At 45.9% G+C, this 18,872-nt stretch overlaps 1 protein-coding gene across 1 annotated transcript in view; it reads left to right on the top strand.

Annotated features, from left to right (window-relative positions):
• Nucleotides 1-1,368: 1,368 nt before the first annotated feature.
• Nucleotides 1,369-18,872, top strand: part of DHRS3 (dehydrogenase/reductase 3) — a 30,905-nt gene continuing 13,401 nt past the window's right edge. Inside the window, exon 1 of the mRNA XM_006018824.3 lies at nt 1,369-2,083. Coding sequence (XP_006018886.1) covers nt 1,889-2,083 — 195 coding nt within the window. The 5' untranslated portion in view covers nt 1,369-1,888. The remainder of the gene's footprint in view (nt 2,084-18,872) is intronic.

Genomic DNA, 18,872 nt, shown 5'->3' with positions numbered 1-18,872 from the left:
GAAGCCTCATATGAAGTAACTCTTGGGTTTAGGTCGGTTAAAGTCTGCAGATTTTCTCGTTGCTGGTTCACAAAAAATATGCTGTCATAAGAACAATGTCACAAAAAAAAAAAAAGCAACGGGTTCCAGCACAGCCAGATACACCACTGGGGGAGAAAAAGAGTGGGGAACAACCTCCTTGAGTTTTTTGTTAGTTCTGCCTTGATGAGATGAGGCTTTCTAGTTGCAGCCACAATTATTAACTGTGCAAAAGCAGCAGCTCCCAGTGCAAATGTAGCAGGCAGAACCTCCTCACCAGAGCTGCCACTGTTTGCTTACCAGTGCAATCAGCAATGTCAGGGGACCGGATTACAACACATTTACCCCTTACCTACTTACGACACGTGCTGGGTAGCCTTGATGGGACCTCGCTGTGTTGCAACCCGGCCATGGAACTGGACACAAGACTTGGACAAGCAAAGGGCAATGGATGTTGTGGGATGAGAGAGACTCTGAGCCCCCACCCCAGCCTGGCTTTTCTACTGCCCTGACCCTCAAGGGTGGCAATAGTCATTTTGACATCTGTGCTGAGAACATCTGGCCAACGGGCTGAAAACTTCAAACCAATAAAGCACAAGGGCAATGGCAATAGGTTTTGGTTGTCACCAGCCTGTGCTGGATGAGGACCAGCAACCAGAAGTGCAAGGTGCTGTGGCAGGGAAATAGAATAACAGAATCATAGACAATGAGGGTTGGGAGGGACCTCCGCTAGTCCGGCATTTCTCTACCTGTGGCTTACGACCCAGAAGTGGGTCACAAGACTATATGAAAGGCTTGCGAACAAACTTTTAAAACGGATCAACAAGCTTGAAAGGGGCTCCTGATGCCCTCCCACCCCACACACTGGAAAGCTGAGCCCTGGGGGCAGCGAATCGGGAGTGAGGGGCCCTGGGACTGGCCATCCATGTTCACAAATGGGTCCCGGTACCAAAAAAAGAAACCACGGATCTAGTCCAACCCCCTGCTCCAAGCGGGACCATCTGCAATGGGGTGAAGTCTCCTGGGTGCACCTGAGGCTCTTGGGCAGGCAGTCCCCTCCACCCAGGAGGGCTTCTGCTTTTCCCCCTGCCTGCCATCGGGGCGGGGAGAGGTGGGCTGCAAGAGCAGCAAAGCCCCGCGCGGCCCCGGCTCGCCGCAGCCCGGGGAGGACGAGCCCGCGCGGGTGTTTCCGTGCGGGGCTCCGGGGGAGGGCAGAGCTGAGGCAGCCACTCACAGGAACAGTAGTGCAATCTCCCCAACACTTTCACTGTCAATCAGGCTTAATGGGGTATAAAAAAAACCTCCCCAGCGCCGGGGCGGTGACAGGCAGAGAGAGCAATGGCTGGGGAGCAGTGCCCGCCTCCTGCCAGTGCGAAAAAGCCTCTGTAGCTATTTCTATATATATATATATATATATATTAAAGAAAAGAGGGGGGTAAAAAAAAAACCAACCTTACACTGAATAGACCCTTTCTTAAACAGAAACTCCTGGCAATCCTCTCTCTCCTTTAAGCCATTTCCTGAGTCTCAGAATAGGAGGGAGCTGCCTGCGGGCTGACGTTTGGACACAGGCGGCTCGCTTTGATTTTTCTTCTTCTCTGGTTTTTTTTTTTTTTTTTTTTTCTGGTTTTGGGGGGGGGGGTTTGGGGTTTCCTCCAAAACCTAAGCCCCTGCCCGTCGGAAGCTGGATGTGAGCCGGGCCCCTGGGGAGGGGGCGCTGCCTCCCGCGCACCTGGGTGCTTGCCACCCAGCCCGGCCGTCCCGGGCTACCTGCCCGTCGCAGGGGACGCGGCTGGGTGGTCTGCGGCCCCGGGATCTTTCCAGCTGGAGGTTTTGCTTTTGTGCTTGTCTTGGTTTTTTGCACGGGAGGATGGGCTGGAGGTGGCTGGGCGCCCTGCTGCTGCTCCCGGTGCAGCTGCTGTGGCTGGCGGGGAAGGCGGCGGCGTGCCTGGTGCTGCCGCCCCGGCTGCGGGACCTGTCCCGGGAGAGCGTGCTCATCACCGGCGGGGGCAGAGGCATCGGCCGCCACCTGGCCACGGAGTTTGCCAAGCGAGGAGCCAGAAAGGTGAGGGGCGTGATGCCAGGCTCGGGTGGGGAGGCATTGCACAGGTGCGGGGGTGCCTTGCACAGAAGTGACTCCAAGCGCCTTGCCACGCGCGGGGGCTGCTCTGCCGGGACGGGTGCTAGGAGCTCTCATGGAAGAGGGGACGTGGGCAGTGGGGGGGCTGTTGAAGGCAAGGGGGTGTGGAGGGGAAGCACCTTGTGTTTCCCAGCGCAGCCCAGTCTGGGAGCAGAGCTGTGAAGCCAGGGGAGGGGTGAGAAAGTACTGGAGAGGCTTGTTGGTTTCTGAAAAGCTGTTCTTGTTAGCATTGCATTTATAAAGTGGCACATGATCAGGAGGACGTGGTGGCTTCGCTCTCCAGGTCCCTTGCTGCCTTCCCCAACAGCGTCCTTTATTGACATGCAGAAAAACTAGACCTCTTGGCTCCAAAATGATACCTTTTGTTAAACCAACTGGAAACCGGCAAGAAAAGTATCCTTTTCTTTCAAGCTTTCGGGATCCAAGTCCCTTCATCAGGCTCTGGGAAAAGTGTAGATGGTACAAGATGGACAAGGTTCTTTGGGTCCTTAGACCAGCACAGCTAAACCTACACCTGATGGTACAAGATGGCTCTTTATTGAGCCATCTACAGCCAGCGGCTGCTCTTGGTTACTCCATTGCTAGCCACTGGGAGAGGGCAGATTATGGATGGCCCCTCCGTGTTGTCCAAGGTGGTAGTGAAGCCAGCTGCATTGCTCCCTCAAGATTGAATGCAGTTTCAAGAGAGCATACACAGACGAGGTCCTTTGGGTAAATGCAGTATCTTTGATTAGACCAATGCAAATCATTGGAAAACTTCTTAGCAAGCTTTTGGGCGCCAAGTTTTCCTGTCTTCCACTGCCTTGCTCTGAGACAAATTCTTTGGGTAAATGTGATATCAAAGCCTCTTTTTCCATGCAATGTGGTGCTCTTATAAAGGATGCAAACCCTCTGGTGACGTAGCAGCGTTCTCTACTTTTATGCTTCGCTTGCAGATAACAGGAAAAAAAACTCAAGAGGGGTCTTAAAAAAAATGCACATTGTGAAGGCAAAAAAGACAGCAGATGCAGAAGAATTAAATATTCTATTTTTTGGCTCTTCCCTCTCCCATTGCAGTTAATTGCTTCAGATAGTTGTGTGCCTGAAATCATCTGTTATAATTAATCGTTCCGCGGCGATTCAGATGGGTGGTACAGTATAGCCCTATTAAAATTTTAAAAAAAGAAACCCCTTCACCCATGGTGGGAAATTCAGAGGTCACAAATGTTGCACGAAGGGGAGCAGAAACCATGACATGAAGAGTCAGGTTCGAGTTGTGGATGCCCGGTGTATCTGGACAGATCCAACACTGCGCCTGTGCACACAGGCATAGTGGCAGCGTTACAGAGGTAGGCGGCGATATACACCATCTATTTGAGATTAGTATCTTCTCACAGACAGGTTAGTTAATACAGCTAGTGTATAAGTTGCACATGACAATTAAACTGGGATTGGCTATCATTTTAGATCCAATTTTTGGCAGGGACAGGTTTGTTCAGCCCACACGAGGTACTTCTAAACAGAGTCTATGTGACGGTGCAAGGGAATACCGCAAGAGCTACATCTCCCCAAGATGCGTTTAAAAAAAAAAAAAAATTGGCGACACCAAAGCATCTTTAATGCTAAAATGTGACATTTCCCGTTGGCACGCTTGCAAGTGGTGCAAAACAGATTTACAGCGTGCACGCATCGGAGTGGCACTTGTGAAAAGCGCTGGCTTGATGGCGCTGGCAAGTGACATCTTACCAACAAGACAGAAACAGCACAGGCATTGAGAAAACCCTCCTCTTCCCCTCCTTACTTCCACTGTCCAGCCAGTATACTTCAAACTGGATGGGACAGGTCATGTCTCAGACAATTTTCTTTAACTCTATTCCAGTCTCTTGATTCATTCATTTGTTGGCCTCTCTCTTTTGACATTGCCAACAAGGGGACGAATTAGTGCCAGTTGCAGCCAAGGTTTTAGTACATTAGCACCTGTCTACTAGGTTTTGGACTGAGACCCCATGACCATCAGGTAGTAAGATATTTGGGTATTAGTGATCCAGGGAGAACACATGCCATGGATATCTCACAGATAAAAACCTTTGTCTTCCACTATTTGTGTCCCAAAGCCTTTCTGATGCGGTAGGGGGGAAGGTTTTCAAACTCCACATTTCAATCAGCAGATGGCCCAGTGTAAAGGGAATTAGGACTGAAGCATATTTGAAGCGCTAATGCTGCTTCTCCCATGACGTGTCCAATTTCAGAACAGTTGATTGCAAAGGTCAGTTTATTTATATTTGGGGTTTATCTCGACTACTGGTCAGGTCTCCTGAGAGCAGGTTTTTCTTTTGTTTTCAGTTGCTAATTGGTTGCCTGGAAAACTCAGAAGATTGGGCATGCTATTGGCTGCGACTTAGACTGGTTAACTGCATAATTAGGTTCATTTGAGCAAGAGAGCAAAGCGGCGTTTGCAGGCTTATGTCAAACTCAGCCGTTGGCTGTATTGCGACACATGCAGCTTTCAGTCTTGAGCCACAGACAACATGGAAAAAAAAAGCCTCAGAGTTTGATCTTGATTTCGGTTTATGGAGTTGAGCACTTGTGTGCCTAGCCTATAAGAATACAGGTCTAATTTATCATTGCGCTGTTTCCTAACCGGGCCTTGAAATGGAAGTGTTATTGATGTAATATTGGGAATTTCAAGCTCCCTGGACATAACGCCCCATCAAGGGAGTGAACTCATGCAGATGTAGGGGGTGTAGGTTGTAGCCCTGTTGGTCAAAGGACAGAGGCAGAGAAGTCAGCAGGGACATAAGTGCTGGATGGCTGAGTCGAATCACTCATTGATGGTTACGGTTAGCCGGTATTGCATAGTTCCTTTGGTTCAACCTCCTGCATCAGTATCCAGTGGACAAGTCTCATCATAAATCTGGCCAACCTGTTTTTGATCATCGCCAACAATGGAGCCTTGACAATTGCACCGGGTGTTGCTCTGTTGTTGATTCATCCTTTCATTTCAGGCATTTTTCTTGATGCCTGACTTCTCCATTTCTAATTTTAAGTTACTCTGTTGGTGGTTTATTTATTGAAACCAAGCCGTGACTAAACACACGAGGAGTTATTCTGACCTGATACATCCTGGAATGTTTATCACTGCCAAAAACACAATTAAACCTAACAACAACACAACGAGATACAGTTACAACGGAGAGACGGCCTCCAACCACACTCCCTTGCTGCATCCTGATTTTGGGGATGGAGTGGCGGCTCCTCAAACAGTTGATTTTCACTGAGCGCTGCCTTGATTAGCACAAAGCCTGAGCTCAGATAAGATCAGGAGCATTCCCCCAAAGGGCCTTAATTATTGCAATTTTCCTTTGCTGCTGTTTTGTCCATTCTTTCTGTTTTGAGGGTTGGGGGTTTTTTCTTAGTAGTACGTATAGTTTAGTTTTTAAAACCTTTCTAGGTAGGCCTGCCCTTATCTTGTCCTCCAGCAGCGTGCTGTTTGCTTCTTTTAGCAATTGTACTTGCTGTACAATGAACCGACAGGGGATGGCTATCAGGGAAGGAGGAAAAAAACTCTTGCTTGATGGCATGAATCAACTGTCACCAAGAAAGACACCAGAAACTCCCCATCTCACGTGGTACATGTTTTTTGCAGCCATGACCTCACTGCACCAGTACTTGGATCTAGACAGTTATATCATTTAAGTCTGCAAAATACTATTAACCTTAATGACAGCATGGTGGGCAGCTGTGAAATGCCACACACACATGCAAACACAAGGGTAATTACCAGTGGATGGGGGGGCGGGGGGAAGATAACTTGCAAAGTCTTGCTGTAAAAATGGAGCCTGACTGTAGGACAGGCTTTTATTTCATCCTTCAAACACCTTGTCTGGCCTAAGAAGTAGCACTGAAGTATTGACAAAATGCCCAGTCTAATACTGGAAATACTACTAATGTATCCTTGTTGGAGGTGCATGGCAAGTGGATGGTTTTTAGGCACGTAATTTCCACTGCTTCTCATGGAAGTTCAGATATCTTGCCTCATCTCAGTATTTTGACTGCACTTGTGGAGGCTACACAGGTTGCATCAGAGATCTCTCTCAGAATAAAGAGCCTGCCATCAGATGCTTAATCAAAGCATTTTAATCTGTCACAGGAACAGACAAGCTTCATGGGCGGTAACCTTGCTCAAAAGACAACCAATAGCCCAGGAGGACAAAGACGTGAACTTTGAGATATGGAGGGACCCCCCCTTTTCATGTCTAATTGTATTGGGAGGGCTGATCTTGAATTCCCCAAATAATCTAGGTTTTGTTGCTTCCTGTTTCAAACCATATTTTAATCTCTTCTGCATGCCTACCTGTGTGTTTGTGCACAGCCAGACCACAGTCATCAACGGGATCTCTGAGGCTACTGCAATATTGGGCAAATTTAACTGCGTGTTAAATGTGGTTTATAAGTGCTTATAATTCGCACAGATGAGAGAGACAGAGAGAGTAAGAGTTTAACACCACAAGAGCAGATCTTTCTAGCGTGAGGAACAGAGTTGGTTTTCTTATCAAAAAGAGGGAGGAGTTGATCCTCCTTGAAACATAATTCACCCTCTTGGGTGCATTTGTTCCAAGCCATGCGATCTGACACTGTGAAGTCAAAAACTATGTAAGAGCATTGTTTATACAATAAAAATGATCATTTCGATCCAGGTGTGCATGCTGCATCTGTACCTGGAAAGAGTATTGTGCAACCAAGCATTCAGTTAGCTTTATATGTAAATATTTCTGAAAGAGCACCCAGCATATGTGCTTTGAGATCATCAAGACAACCGCTATCAATAAATAAGTACTTTGCACTGATTGCTTTGATTGCTCTGCAGAAAACATAGGAGGATGCTAGGACAGCTGGTCAAAGTCCATATATAAGGGTGGAGTTACTCAAACTAGACACCTGCCAGGCTGAAATTACATATCTGACCCATGTCAAAAAAAACTAAACAGATATGGTAGTTTGGGGAAAAGCTTGGAATACAAGGAATTTATTTAACAGACTGTAAATACCCAGGTAACATGATGTTTGTCCATCATTCAATTATTACTTTGCGTTCCATGAAGCTGCCCTTTTTTGCGACCATGGAAGTGAATAAAGCATAGGAACTGGATGTTTTCAGGGATTTTCCCCGAGGCTGGCCAAAACATCCAAACGTATTGAATCCAGCCCAGTTTAGCAGTGACTAAGAATTAGTTATTAGATGGCTCATTTGAGATCAGTAGGTGAGCAGACATAAGCCACTCAATGTATATATAACTCTCACTGAGTGCCTGAGATGCAAGAATAAGGTTTGCATTAGCCAGAATGGATTTTTTTTTCTTGGCTGGGTTACTGTTAGGGACGACCAGTCCAAAGGTAGCGCTGGGGAAGATTGGCTGTACAGCATCTACTCCGGGATGAAAGCACTGCCATTTACATTTTAGGTTAAGTCGGGACTTCCAAGAATTGCACTCATCCCAGATCTGCTTTATATTGTATCTAAAACAGTACAAAAGCAATAAGCAGATAAAGTCATATCTTCGGCTCAGCAGGTTTTTCATAGGCTGGAAGTTACACTTGCTTCTGGTCTTTATATCCCCTCCGCTTTTGTCCATTATGCTTAAACATTGCAAACTTGTTCCTGTAACACTTTTACAGCCGTCAGTACCCTTAGGGCTGCTGAAAAATAGTCTGACTTTTGAATAATCTTTTTCACTTCTTGTCAAGCAGCCTATTGCATGGAGAATGGTTGTTAAATTTAATTAATGCGATTGGTTTTCTTTTCCCACAAGCTCGTTGTTGCAGGTTCTGAGCATACTGCATAACTCTTGACCAGCTCCTGCATTTGTGGGTCGTGTATGAATGTTTGTCCACTATTTCCACCTTCAGACATTTGCTTTTGATGTTCCCTACTGTCTTGGCCAACTTACAGCTTCTTAATAGAGGGGCTCCCTACAGTCTTCAGAAGGGTTTCTTCTCTATGAAAGTTGTATAATCACAGCAGCTTTGTTAATCTGCTACCTGTTGGCAGCTATCTTTCCCCTTGATCCATGAATTTAGAGATGGGGAGAAGAACACCTGCTTCAAGTCCCAAGCGTGGATGGCATCTAGCTTTCTGACCTGGACTAGTGCCAAGGCCAGCAGCTTGAATAAATGCTGAATGGCAGAGTTTCTGGCTGGCAAGTGTAGCCGGAAAAGTGTCGGATATCAGGCCAGTTGGCTTTGGGGATGTGTACAGGGAGATCCACCCAAGTGTGAGGGGCAGCATGGAGGCTGAATTTTCAAACAAGTGCATGTGGATGTTGGAGGCTGGCACCATGGGTTAACGAGATGGTAGTCAATCTCAGCAGCGACTGAGAGATTAGTATTTAGGGCAGGGACAGGCCCCTCTAAACAAAAGTAAGGAGCTCACGGAAAGGGGGGAATGAAGGAAAAGATGCAAAGAAAAGCAGGGGGGTGGATAGACCTACTCAGAATGCTAGGTGAAGAAAGTCATCCTCATCTTGTAAGAGAGATGGGGGAGCTGCACGCTTGACCTTTTTTTCACAGTTGAAAAATGAAGATCGGTTTGATCTGAGCTTTGGACTGTGCTTTTTTTAATGGGCCCATCTGTCTCTGGTTGAGCTGTGTGTTTCTGCCACCTTCCAAAGACATGTAAACACGCTCCCCACCTGTGTCCATTGTGCTCAGGTCTGGAGTCTGGCATAGTCTAAGGAAAAGTTGACTCAGACTTGCCAAACTGTTTTCATAAAGCACTAAAGTATATACATGGCTTTTACTGCATCATAAACAAGCTGTTGAGCTAATGCCTAATTAGTCTGGCACAGCAATTTGCTTTAAGAGCGACCTTAAGCCCTGCCTGCATTGCTCAGCATTGCAACTGGAAGGTCCAGAAGGGATAAAAGTTCAAACAGGCTTCCTTCCCCAGTCTCCTTTTCTCCCTGGGTTTCTGGTGAGCAGAAGGTGTCTGGACCACTTAGGGCTGAACCCAAACAGCCCTTTTAGTGTTGTAGGGAAGGAAGGGAGGAGGAGGAGGGGAATGGACTGGCTAGAAGACAAACTTAGCTGTGCAAGGAAGGTGTGCAGTCTTTTGACCTAGAAGCAGTGCCAAGTTCAAGTTTCTTCTACACACCTTCATGGCCCCTGACAGCTCCACCCTTCCCTGCTCCTCTGTTCCCTCATCATCAGGTCATCCTTTCTCCTCTGGAAGTGATGCCATTTTTGACCACATAGTAATCCACTTCTTGCACAGGCACCTCCACTCTTTCTTCTTCCCTCCCCTATCCGAGGAAACTCCCTTTCTGAACTCATCTGCTCCATCCCTCTGCTCCTTAAAATCCCTTTTAAGTCACCCTTAGGATTCCCTCCTGTGGAGTTGGTAAAGGACATACACTCCCAGTCCAGTGCTCTGCTTGTTTGCATGCCAGATAAGTGCCTAATTAGCTCAGCTGCATAACATGATGCCCATCACAGTTTTCATTCCTTTTGCCCTTATTATAATGCATCCATTATCTGCACATTGCTTAAAGCCATTTAGATGCATGGCATCTTTTGGACCCACTGGCTGCTTTGTAACGTAACCGTGCTCCACTTTGCTGCATTATAATTGGCACCAGGAAGGGTGAAGGGGGAGCAGGTGTCAAAAGGCTGCCATTAAAACCCTTGAAGGTGATAGAAGCCTATTTAGTGCCAGAGCTGCTAATAGCACAGCCCTGACCACAGCTGAAATGGGTTACTCTGTATTTAATGAGCACAGCTTGCTTGAAGTTTGCTAAGTGCATGGTCTTTTTTCAGACCTGGTTCTTTGGGTAAATGCAATCTCTTGGTCTTTTTTCAGGCCCATAAGTGTGTATTTAGAGTATTTTGTCATTCTGCTAGGCTGGTGAGAGCATAAAGTCCCTTATCCCTAAGACCATAGGCACATGTACTTCTGAACAGACAAGCATTATAAATCCCCTCCATGCTGGTGGAGGGCACAAGGGATTTAGGGGAGAGGAGACCCATACCAGCCTTGTCCACTGGCTTCTGTCTATCCCAACTGAGCTAAGCTTTCCAGCCCATTCAAGCTCTTGCTAGTGCTCTCCTCCCCAAAACTGCTTTTCCCCTGCAACTCTTATAATCCAGGGGTTGCTTTTTCCTACATAGAGTCAAGCTAATCTCTCAATAGCTGCTAGGGTGCACACCAATTTTTTCTGTGCACCAGAGCTCCTTCTTGGTTTCAAAACCAGGGTCATACTACCCAGGCCTCCCTTTTTATCCTGTTGTAGGCTAGGTCCTGCCTCCTGATTGGTTTTCCCGGAGCATGTGATTGCCACAGCGTCCTAGCTTTTCCCAAAGCATCAGTTAACCATTTCCTTGCTCTGAGGTTCATAGACCTCAACACAGTCACACTTTTGCTTTGATACCTACATAAGATCAGCAGACCAACAACAGCTAGGCTGGGGGAGACAAAGGAAGCATGAGATTAAATTATTTAGATCCAACAAGTCTTGTCCAGAGGCACCATTTGATCTATCACAAACCTTACATTTCCCCTCTTCCTTCGTCTTCTTCCATCCCCACAATGTTACAAGTCATGTTGGTTGCAGTCATAAAAAGGAGGGTGACGAAGAGGAGGAGGAAAGAAGAGTCTGTGGATATATTTGGAGGAGCTAAGTTCTGAGTCCATCATTCCCCTTCCAAAAGGGAACACACAAACCAGTACACCAGCATCTAAAGTGGGTTTCACATTTTGGACTGAGGGATTTAGTCTATAATATCCCCCTGGTAAGACAGGAAAGTGTTGCTGCCCCTCTTTTGCAGATGGAGAAACTGAGGCACGAGAGTCAGTTCCAGGGGAGGGGCTCAAAGAAGAAAGAAAGAAAGTTTATATTCCTCTTGACCTGTCTACAATCCTAATAAAACTCTGATGTCTTCTCAAGCCAATAGTTTGAAATATTGAGTGGTGATTTCCTTCAGAAAGCCAATTCCTTTTCTGGTTCTAGAGCCAGGTGGCCCGTATCAACTTGCTTTTAAAGTAAATTTTTTTTTTTGCTTCTGCTTCTAGACTGCATTAAATATACAAATGCGATACTTGTAAGTTTGGAGGATAGATTTAGAAAGGACTCCAGGTAGGCAAGGGAGCAAGTCCTCAAAGATCAAGAGCTGCTCAGAGCTAGCCCCCGAGAGAGAGCAAACATGGGCTTGTTCTCCATAAGGCTGCAAATCTCAGGGCTTATTATCAGGAATATAAAGCAGAAGTGATCAGTTGGGTGTTCTGAGTCTGCCGCAGGCTCTTCTCTTCAAAGCATCATATCAACACATTGGAGATTTGCACAAGTCAGACCCAGGCAGTGCCAGATCAATTGGCTGATAGCACTGACGCCAGCAGAAAAAGGTCAAATCCATAGTTTGACCTCTGTCCTGGTAAGGATTAAATTGATTCTAATTAATACACTTGAGAATAGATGGGTACCTTGGCAGAGTTTATAACAAATGTAAATGGCTCATCCTTTTAGGTTAGCCATAAATTATACATAATTAACTAAGCATCCTGCCAGCAGCTACCCTACCCTTGCTACCTTAAGTACGGTGCATTGACAACATTGCAACAGCGCTCACTTGGTGGAGTTAACGTGGGGCTTGGTGGGTTTTAACCTGGCCTGAGCAAATGCCTCCGAACCGCACTTAGCAAGAAAAAGAAGTCTTTTCAGTTGCACAAGCACAGCTCTGCTAAAGTCAGTTGAGCTGCAGCTCTCCAGGGCAAAATGTTAATTCATTGCTTTACACACTGACAAGATGCCGATATAAATTTAGTGCTCAAAAAAGGGTTGATCCTTGCAGATCGAAGTCCCCTTAGCACAGACTGAATGCAGCATAGGCCGAGGTGGTACGGGTCACTTCTGGCTGACATGTTTCAACCCTGACCAGATGAGACCACCTCTGTAAGTTTGGGCCCATTCAATTTATATTCGTTCCCTAGGCCAATGCCAGTGTCATTGGCATTCGTTATATAGGTTTGGGGTTTCTTTACAAGTCCACTTGCTATTAACTGGACCAAAATCCCGTTTTCATTTCCTACAGCACACTGAATGCCACCATCAGATATGTAACAACTTTCAAGCCCGTCAAAATTGCATTAATTTTTAGAAGTCTTCATCAGCGCCCACAATTCACAAGTCACCGCTGAACTAAATCAATACAATTGTCTCCTTTTTTTTTTTTTCAATATGCCTTCTGGTTGCTCAGCCTTCAGGGTATGCTCAAAAGATGCTTTCAAGCCTTTCTTCACAACTGTGGGTGTAAGGGAAACTTTTATTTTAAATGAAAGCTGAGATTATCAGGGAATCACTGGACTCCAGGAGCTGGGGTTGGAAAGTAAGCCTCAGCTATCACAAGGCTTAAGAAAAGATCACAAAGTCAGCAAGGGAAGAGGCTGCACGGTTCATTTTTCCTTGCCCTCGCAAGGAACAGACAATGCTGGTGCTAAAGCTAAACACTAACAAAAAGCACATCATCAAACCTTTCCAGCTTGGAGATTAAATGAGTGCTTTTCTTGGATCTGGGATTTTTAACCTCCCTGCTAATAGTAAACAGAGACGCCCACCCCTGTGATTGGAATAGGCACCGAATGACTTGGCTGACTCCAGATTTGAAGAGGGAACGGGAAACACGGAGATCCAGCTTTAGCAACTTGGAGCTCGGTTGAATATGTGCTCACAAGCTACCCTGCTCCTTCCCTTCCTCCCTCCTCCCCCCCCCCCCCAAAAAAAAATCCACAGAGAGAACAGATACTCCACATTATTGCCTGAAAAGGAGATGTCACGCTTCTGCATGAAATGTTAAAGGAATGGCCTCCTCTAGAAAGCAAATTTACACTCAGCAATTCACTTTATTTCATATATTACAGTCCAGCTGATCCACCTACTTGTACTCCTCTCTGCCTTAGTAGAACAGGGTAAAACCCTGCAACGATGAATTGTCAGAAGTGGTGGTGGAGCATTTCCCACATTTCTGTGTAACCGGGGGCCTGGCATCCCTGCATGAGGCTCTTGATTTGGGGTTGCAGGACATCTCGCCTGTGTGTAAAGTGGCAGGATGCAAGTTTGCTCTTGCTGGTTTGAGGCCAGGCACAAAAGAGATTCCTCTGTGTATTATGCCTGTGTTTAAATGCATAGTTTATGGAGGTGGAAGGACGTTTGGCTCTTTAAAAGCTGAAGGACTGAGCGGCAACAAGGGGCTTTGCTGGTTTCTACTGGTCTGTGGACCACGCACGCTCCCGCACGCGAGTATGAGTGTGCGTGTGTGCGTGTGTGTGTGTGTGTGTAAAGCCAGTTGGCACCTTGCATTTCATTTACAGCCCCGAGTTCATCGGCAGGTCAGCCAGCTCGTAATGACATCATTACACTTGTTTACCACTCGCACAGAGGAAGTGCTGTACTGATGGGCTTGACCACCACCGGCATTTTTTTTTTATTTAAAAACCATCAGTTTTGCAGAACCAGAGATGCAATAAGGAAGTGTCTGTAAGTCTCTGTTCCTCGTTAGGAGTTCAAAGGAAGAAAACAAGAGTTTGAAAATGCCTAGATGTGGTAATGTAATATTGCAAAAATAGTACTTCATGTTGCTGTTTGGACTCAGCTGTCAGATTCATAACTCGGCTCACACTTCTGGTATGGACTGTAAATACACACGATAGCTTCACTGAGCTCAATAGATTTGCTCATGATTTATTGGTGATAGCTCAGCATTTGGCCCTTACAATGGTTCGGATTAGAGTAGATACAGGGTGCATCTACACGTCGCCATATGGCAATGCTGCTGCAGCGCCGTGCTTTAGTACTTGTTTTGGACGTCCTGAAACATGGGTGGTTACTGCGCCGTGCAAGCAGTGTGCACGGAGATTTCACCACTATGTCGCCGTAGCGGCGAGCTATACCTGGGGAGCACGCCACTACGGTGATATAGCTGGTGATCACATGTAGACACACGTAATTGCTATGTTGCCGTAGCATGGCACTATGTCACCATAGGGCGACATGTAGATGCGCCCACAGTTACAATAAATAGTGCCGCATTCCTCATCTATAACTTTAGCAGAAATTGGGAGAGATAGTTAGCCACATTAGCCTGAAGTCATTCTCCAAGGTGCTACCCTAGCTGCCTCCTGCCTTTGCTATAAGTTTGAAGTATTCTGCACCTCGCAGAATCAGGCCAAAAGTCAGGAACAGTTGGGAAGATAGTGGAGTAAAAACAAGCCCAAATGGATATGCAGAATTCTTGATAAATTGCTGCAGTTGCGTTGCGACTTTCTTTTTCACAGCCTCCTTCCACAAACATACAGGACTTTGTATTTTCTCAGCTCCGCTTTTATAGCTTGCACTTCGAAACACCCAGGGAAAGGCTGTTTTTCAATTCGGTTTCAGTCACAGGGTTCAGTCAGAACCCTGATTTTTAAGTGCTATGTTCATCTAGGCTAGGGACAGAAGTTACACATAAACCGGTTTAAGTGATGAGAAACTGGCTTAAACCTGTAACACAACAGAAGTTCAGTGCACATAAACTGGTTTCAAAATGGCCAAAACTGGTTTAAGATAAACCTGGTTGAATGTAGTACAGACCTAACTGATTTAGGTCAAACCGGTTTATGGAGCTTCTGTCCCAGACCCCTTCCTGGTTCAAGTTAAATCAGAGTCCCCCAGCATCCCAGGATGCTTTGCAGCCCCTACCAGTCCCAAGTCTCCCTAATCATACTCAGCGGCCTGTCAGGGCCTGGTCACACCCTCCCCTCCAGGTCAGCTTCCCTCCAGCCCTATGGCTGCCGTGGAAGGGAAGGGAGGGCTTGTTTTAGCATCTCCCAGCTTCTAGCTTGAGCCACTGCAGACATGTGGCTGCATTTCCAGAATCAAAACTGAATGTCAGTTCACTTGCAAATCGGTTCAATCTATGCAGGTTAGACTAGCCTGCAAAGATTGAATCAATTCAGGCTCCGGCTTTTTAAATGTCTGTACTTAACCCTAGTCAGGTGACGAGCATAATGCCATGTGACTTAAGTGACCAATCATGACTTATCTTCAAATTTCAGATTTCCTTTTGCCCAAAATGTTGACCTAATCCTAATATGAATGGACAACCTGACCATCTCCTCTTACTTTACAACTCTCAACGTCAGTGTAACTTTTTTATTGTATTTAATGCATAATCCTGTTACAGTCATATTAAAATCTGCCATGTGTCATGGTCCATGGGAGCCCATTACCTTGGAAAGTATAAATAATGATGGTACATTGGCGGGGAGGGGGAGGGAATAGCATACAGGTGACCACAGTTTAGCATATTTGAAGTTGTACATGTTGGCTGTATCATATCCCCAAAGCAACACCAATAATTTTGTTCTTTTCTTTTAAAATTGTGTTTATTGACTTTCCATCCCCTCAGCCCCGTCGGCTGTCTTCCTGGCACCGTAGTGCTTTCCGCACCTGCCTGTTTAACCCCTCACAATTTCCTGAAACGTCTATGGACATTTTTATATGAATCTGGCTTATGGTATTGGCATGCGAAGTGAATGGAAAGGGCAGCAGCACGGCGGTTATTTTTACAAGCCAGTTCATTGTATTTCTGCCAGTATATTTCTGCAGAGCCCTACTTAAAATAAATACATTTTAAAAATTAATCCCTTCAAATACGCCACTCCCTTTTTTGCTTTGTCTAGTTGGGGCCAGGGAATTTTATTACTGGCTGTTTCTTTGTGTGCTTTGTTTCTGTGGTCAGAGGCGAGCTCTTACACATTGTGTGGCAGAAATTCACTGTTAAAAAGCTGTCATTTCTTTTCCTCCACAAATGCCTCCCTGAACCTTTGCAGGGTGACAGCTTGTGGCCACTTGGTGCTTTTGTTGGAACGTGCACTCCATTTGACCCTGTCCCAGCGTTAATAGGATTGTAAAGGCTGACTCCTGCATGACCTCTTCTTGCAAACAACCCTAACCCTTCCCCTTCCCCTACCATTCTCTACAACAGAGCTGAGAAGTGCTGCTCCCTAGGCAGTCTGGAGTTGCAGTTCCTCTTGTAGACAAAAGTGACTGGAAACCCACTGGAGAGAAATCAGCATGAGGCCACCTGCCCTTAAGTACTCTTGATCCTGAGAACAGTAGGCATTTGTTCACCTCCTTGGAGGGAAATGGTCAGACGTTCCTGTATGCAAGCAGAAAATCATAAGGGCCCTTTTTAATATGGTAAGGAGGGTCTCCATTGAACAGGTGATTTTCTGGGAGCAGGTGACGGCATGCTTCTTGTCATGGTTTTCAGCTACTTCCCCTAACCCCCTTTTTCATCTCTGTAGGGGGAAAAAAAAGAGTACATTTGTCATCTGGCCTGGGTTTAGATGAATAGGATAGCAAACCTCATAGTGATTTCTAACACAACTCTTTGGGTTTTGGTAAAGAACAAACACAGAATTCTGATTCCAAGCTTGAAAAAAAGTGACCTTTATCCTTTAAATGCTATTCATGAATATTCATTATAAAAGCCAGGCCTGTGGTCTCTTACAGGATGGTCATTACGCAAGCTGCCTCGTAAAGGTTTGCCAAACGCCTTAGGAGTCCAGCAGCTGCACGTGGGGTATGTCTACATGAGACACTTTACTGCACAGTAGACTAATCTACTGCACAGTAAAGCATCACCATCTACACGTGCAGGCGCTTACTGCACAGTCAGTCTACTACTATGCAGTAAATGTAGTACCTGCATATGCAGGTAGTAAATTAACTGTGCAGTCAAGCCAAATAGCATGAATTGCACGTGTAGATGCACCCATGGAGTACAGGACCAGACTGTTCATTGGTGATGTCTGATCTGAGAGATTTGATCTCAGCGTGGGGCTAGTTGTGCTGCTATTGAAGCTTTTTGGCAAAACTACTGTTCACCTCATGAAGACTCAAATGGGCTCTCCAATCCAGTGTAAATCCTGCAGTGACTTTGCATTTGCACCAGTATAACTAAAGGCACTTCCTAGAAACCTCTTTCACTGAAGTTAGAGGGTTGCAGTCACTTTTCTTGACCTCTCTTCATTGCTCCCATCTCACATGGCACTGTTATTTGCTCTGTAACAATCAGATACAGCACACTGCCTCTGGGTTACAGGGCCACTGGTGTGCCCCCAAGATGGGATTGTACTTTAAGAGGAGTGAGCAACTATCCCAGCATCATTAGGGCCTGCCATCATGAGACAGATCTGTGCTTTGATTCTGGGATAAGATAAACCAGGGAGCAAATCTACTGACCAGGCATAAGCTACTAGCTGTTAGTGTAAATGGACTAGTGTGCAAAGAAAGAGTCTCTCTGTCACCCACAGAAGGAGCTTGCACTGCCTCAAGGAATCCACCTTGCTGGGATCATTTGATCATTTCCTGCTCAGAGCGGGGGGGGGGTGAACTCGGTGATCTTTCGAGGTCCCTTCCAGCCCTTCATTTCTACAATTCATGGTTCTGTGTAAAGCCTTTGCAGTAATTCCATTTCTTTTACACATCCCAAATACTAATTCAGTAGTGATTTAGACATTGCAGGTACAACTTCATTTATCCATGGTATTTAACAAAGAGCCAAGGTTCAGAAGAGCAGAGACTTCTAAAGATGGAGCGCCTATGATCCACTGACATGCAATACAAGTTGGGCACTAAGGGCAGTTCCAAAAGGGTATTTAGCTTTAAACTCCAGCTGAAATCAATAGGGGTTTAGGCACCTTTTTTGACGCTTGGCCTCCAGCTTCCATAAGTCTCCATTAAAAGTCCCAGCCTTTAAGCATTTAACCCCCATGTTTCATCGTTTCATAGATGTTAGGGCTGGAAGGGACCGATTAGATCACGTTACTTCAACCTATCTCTTTTCTTTCCATTCTCAACCTTAGTCCTATCTGTAATATTTGGGGGGGGTTTCCTCCATTTAGCCTTCAACTCAGACTTTGAACTGGCTTCTAAATGCTCTCCCAATGTAGCTCATGCCCTAGTCCGGCTTGCCTTTTCTTCCCTAAAGTGTGTTTGTGCAAGATCAGGCTTGCTAACATAACCCAATGTCACTATTCCTCGGCTAGAAAAGCTGATGTATAAAATGTATATCTCTGAAGCTGCATTTTTGGTCTCCCTACAGTCACCTGTAACCTTTCCACACCCGCCGTGTACCTGTGGTGTTTGCTCTCCAGCGTAGGGAATGGCAGAGCGTTGCTTTGTTTGCTTGTATTTCATACAAGTGTCACCGAGGCGCTTGGTTAAGTATTTCGATCTACTCCAGGCATCAAAAGGTTCTTTTTTTTCTTTCCAAAGCAAAAGTTGGCTTTTCACTTTGAAGAGCCACACCTTTCGCTCTGCCTGTAATCACGTCTCTAGCATGCCTCTCCCCTGAAATACTCCTGAAACAACTTGTCTGGTTTTTACCCAGGGGGCAAGGGAGTGGAAGGGGTGGGGGAGAAAATGCCTATGCCATTTAAAACTAAATACATTAACATTTTTCATGCTGTAAAGCTTAGGCATGTTCGTTCCCGGATATAGACAACTGTCCCAGGGTCATGGTATACACTAAAATGAATGTCTTTGGGAGGCCAATTGTGAGAAGCAAGTGCCAGGCCTCTGCAGATATATTGGGGTACGGTTGAAATAGTTCAATGGATTATCTACACTTTGTATTTCCTAAGACCATGCAGGATCTTTCAGTATTGGGCACACAAAGGCTCTCTGTTTGAACAAGGTTA

This window comes from Alligator sinensis, unplaced genomic scaffold (assembly GCF_000455745.1).
Source record: "Alligator sinensis unplaced genomic scaffold, ASM45574v1 scaffold569_1, whole genome shotgun sequence".
Lineage (NCBI taxonomy): Eukaryota > Metazoa > Chordata > Crocodylia > Alligatoridae > Alligator > Alligator sinensis.
The sequence above is the reverse complement of the archived record's forward strand: the minus strand, read 5'-3'. Positions and strand labels throughout refer to the sequence as shown.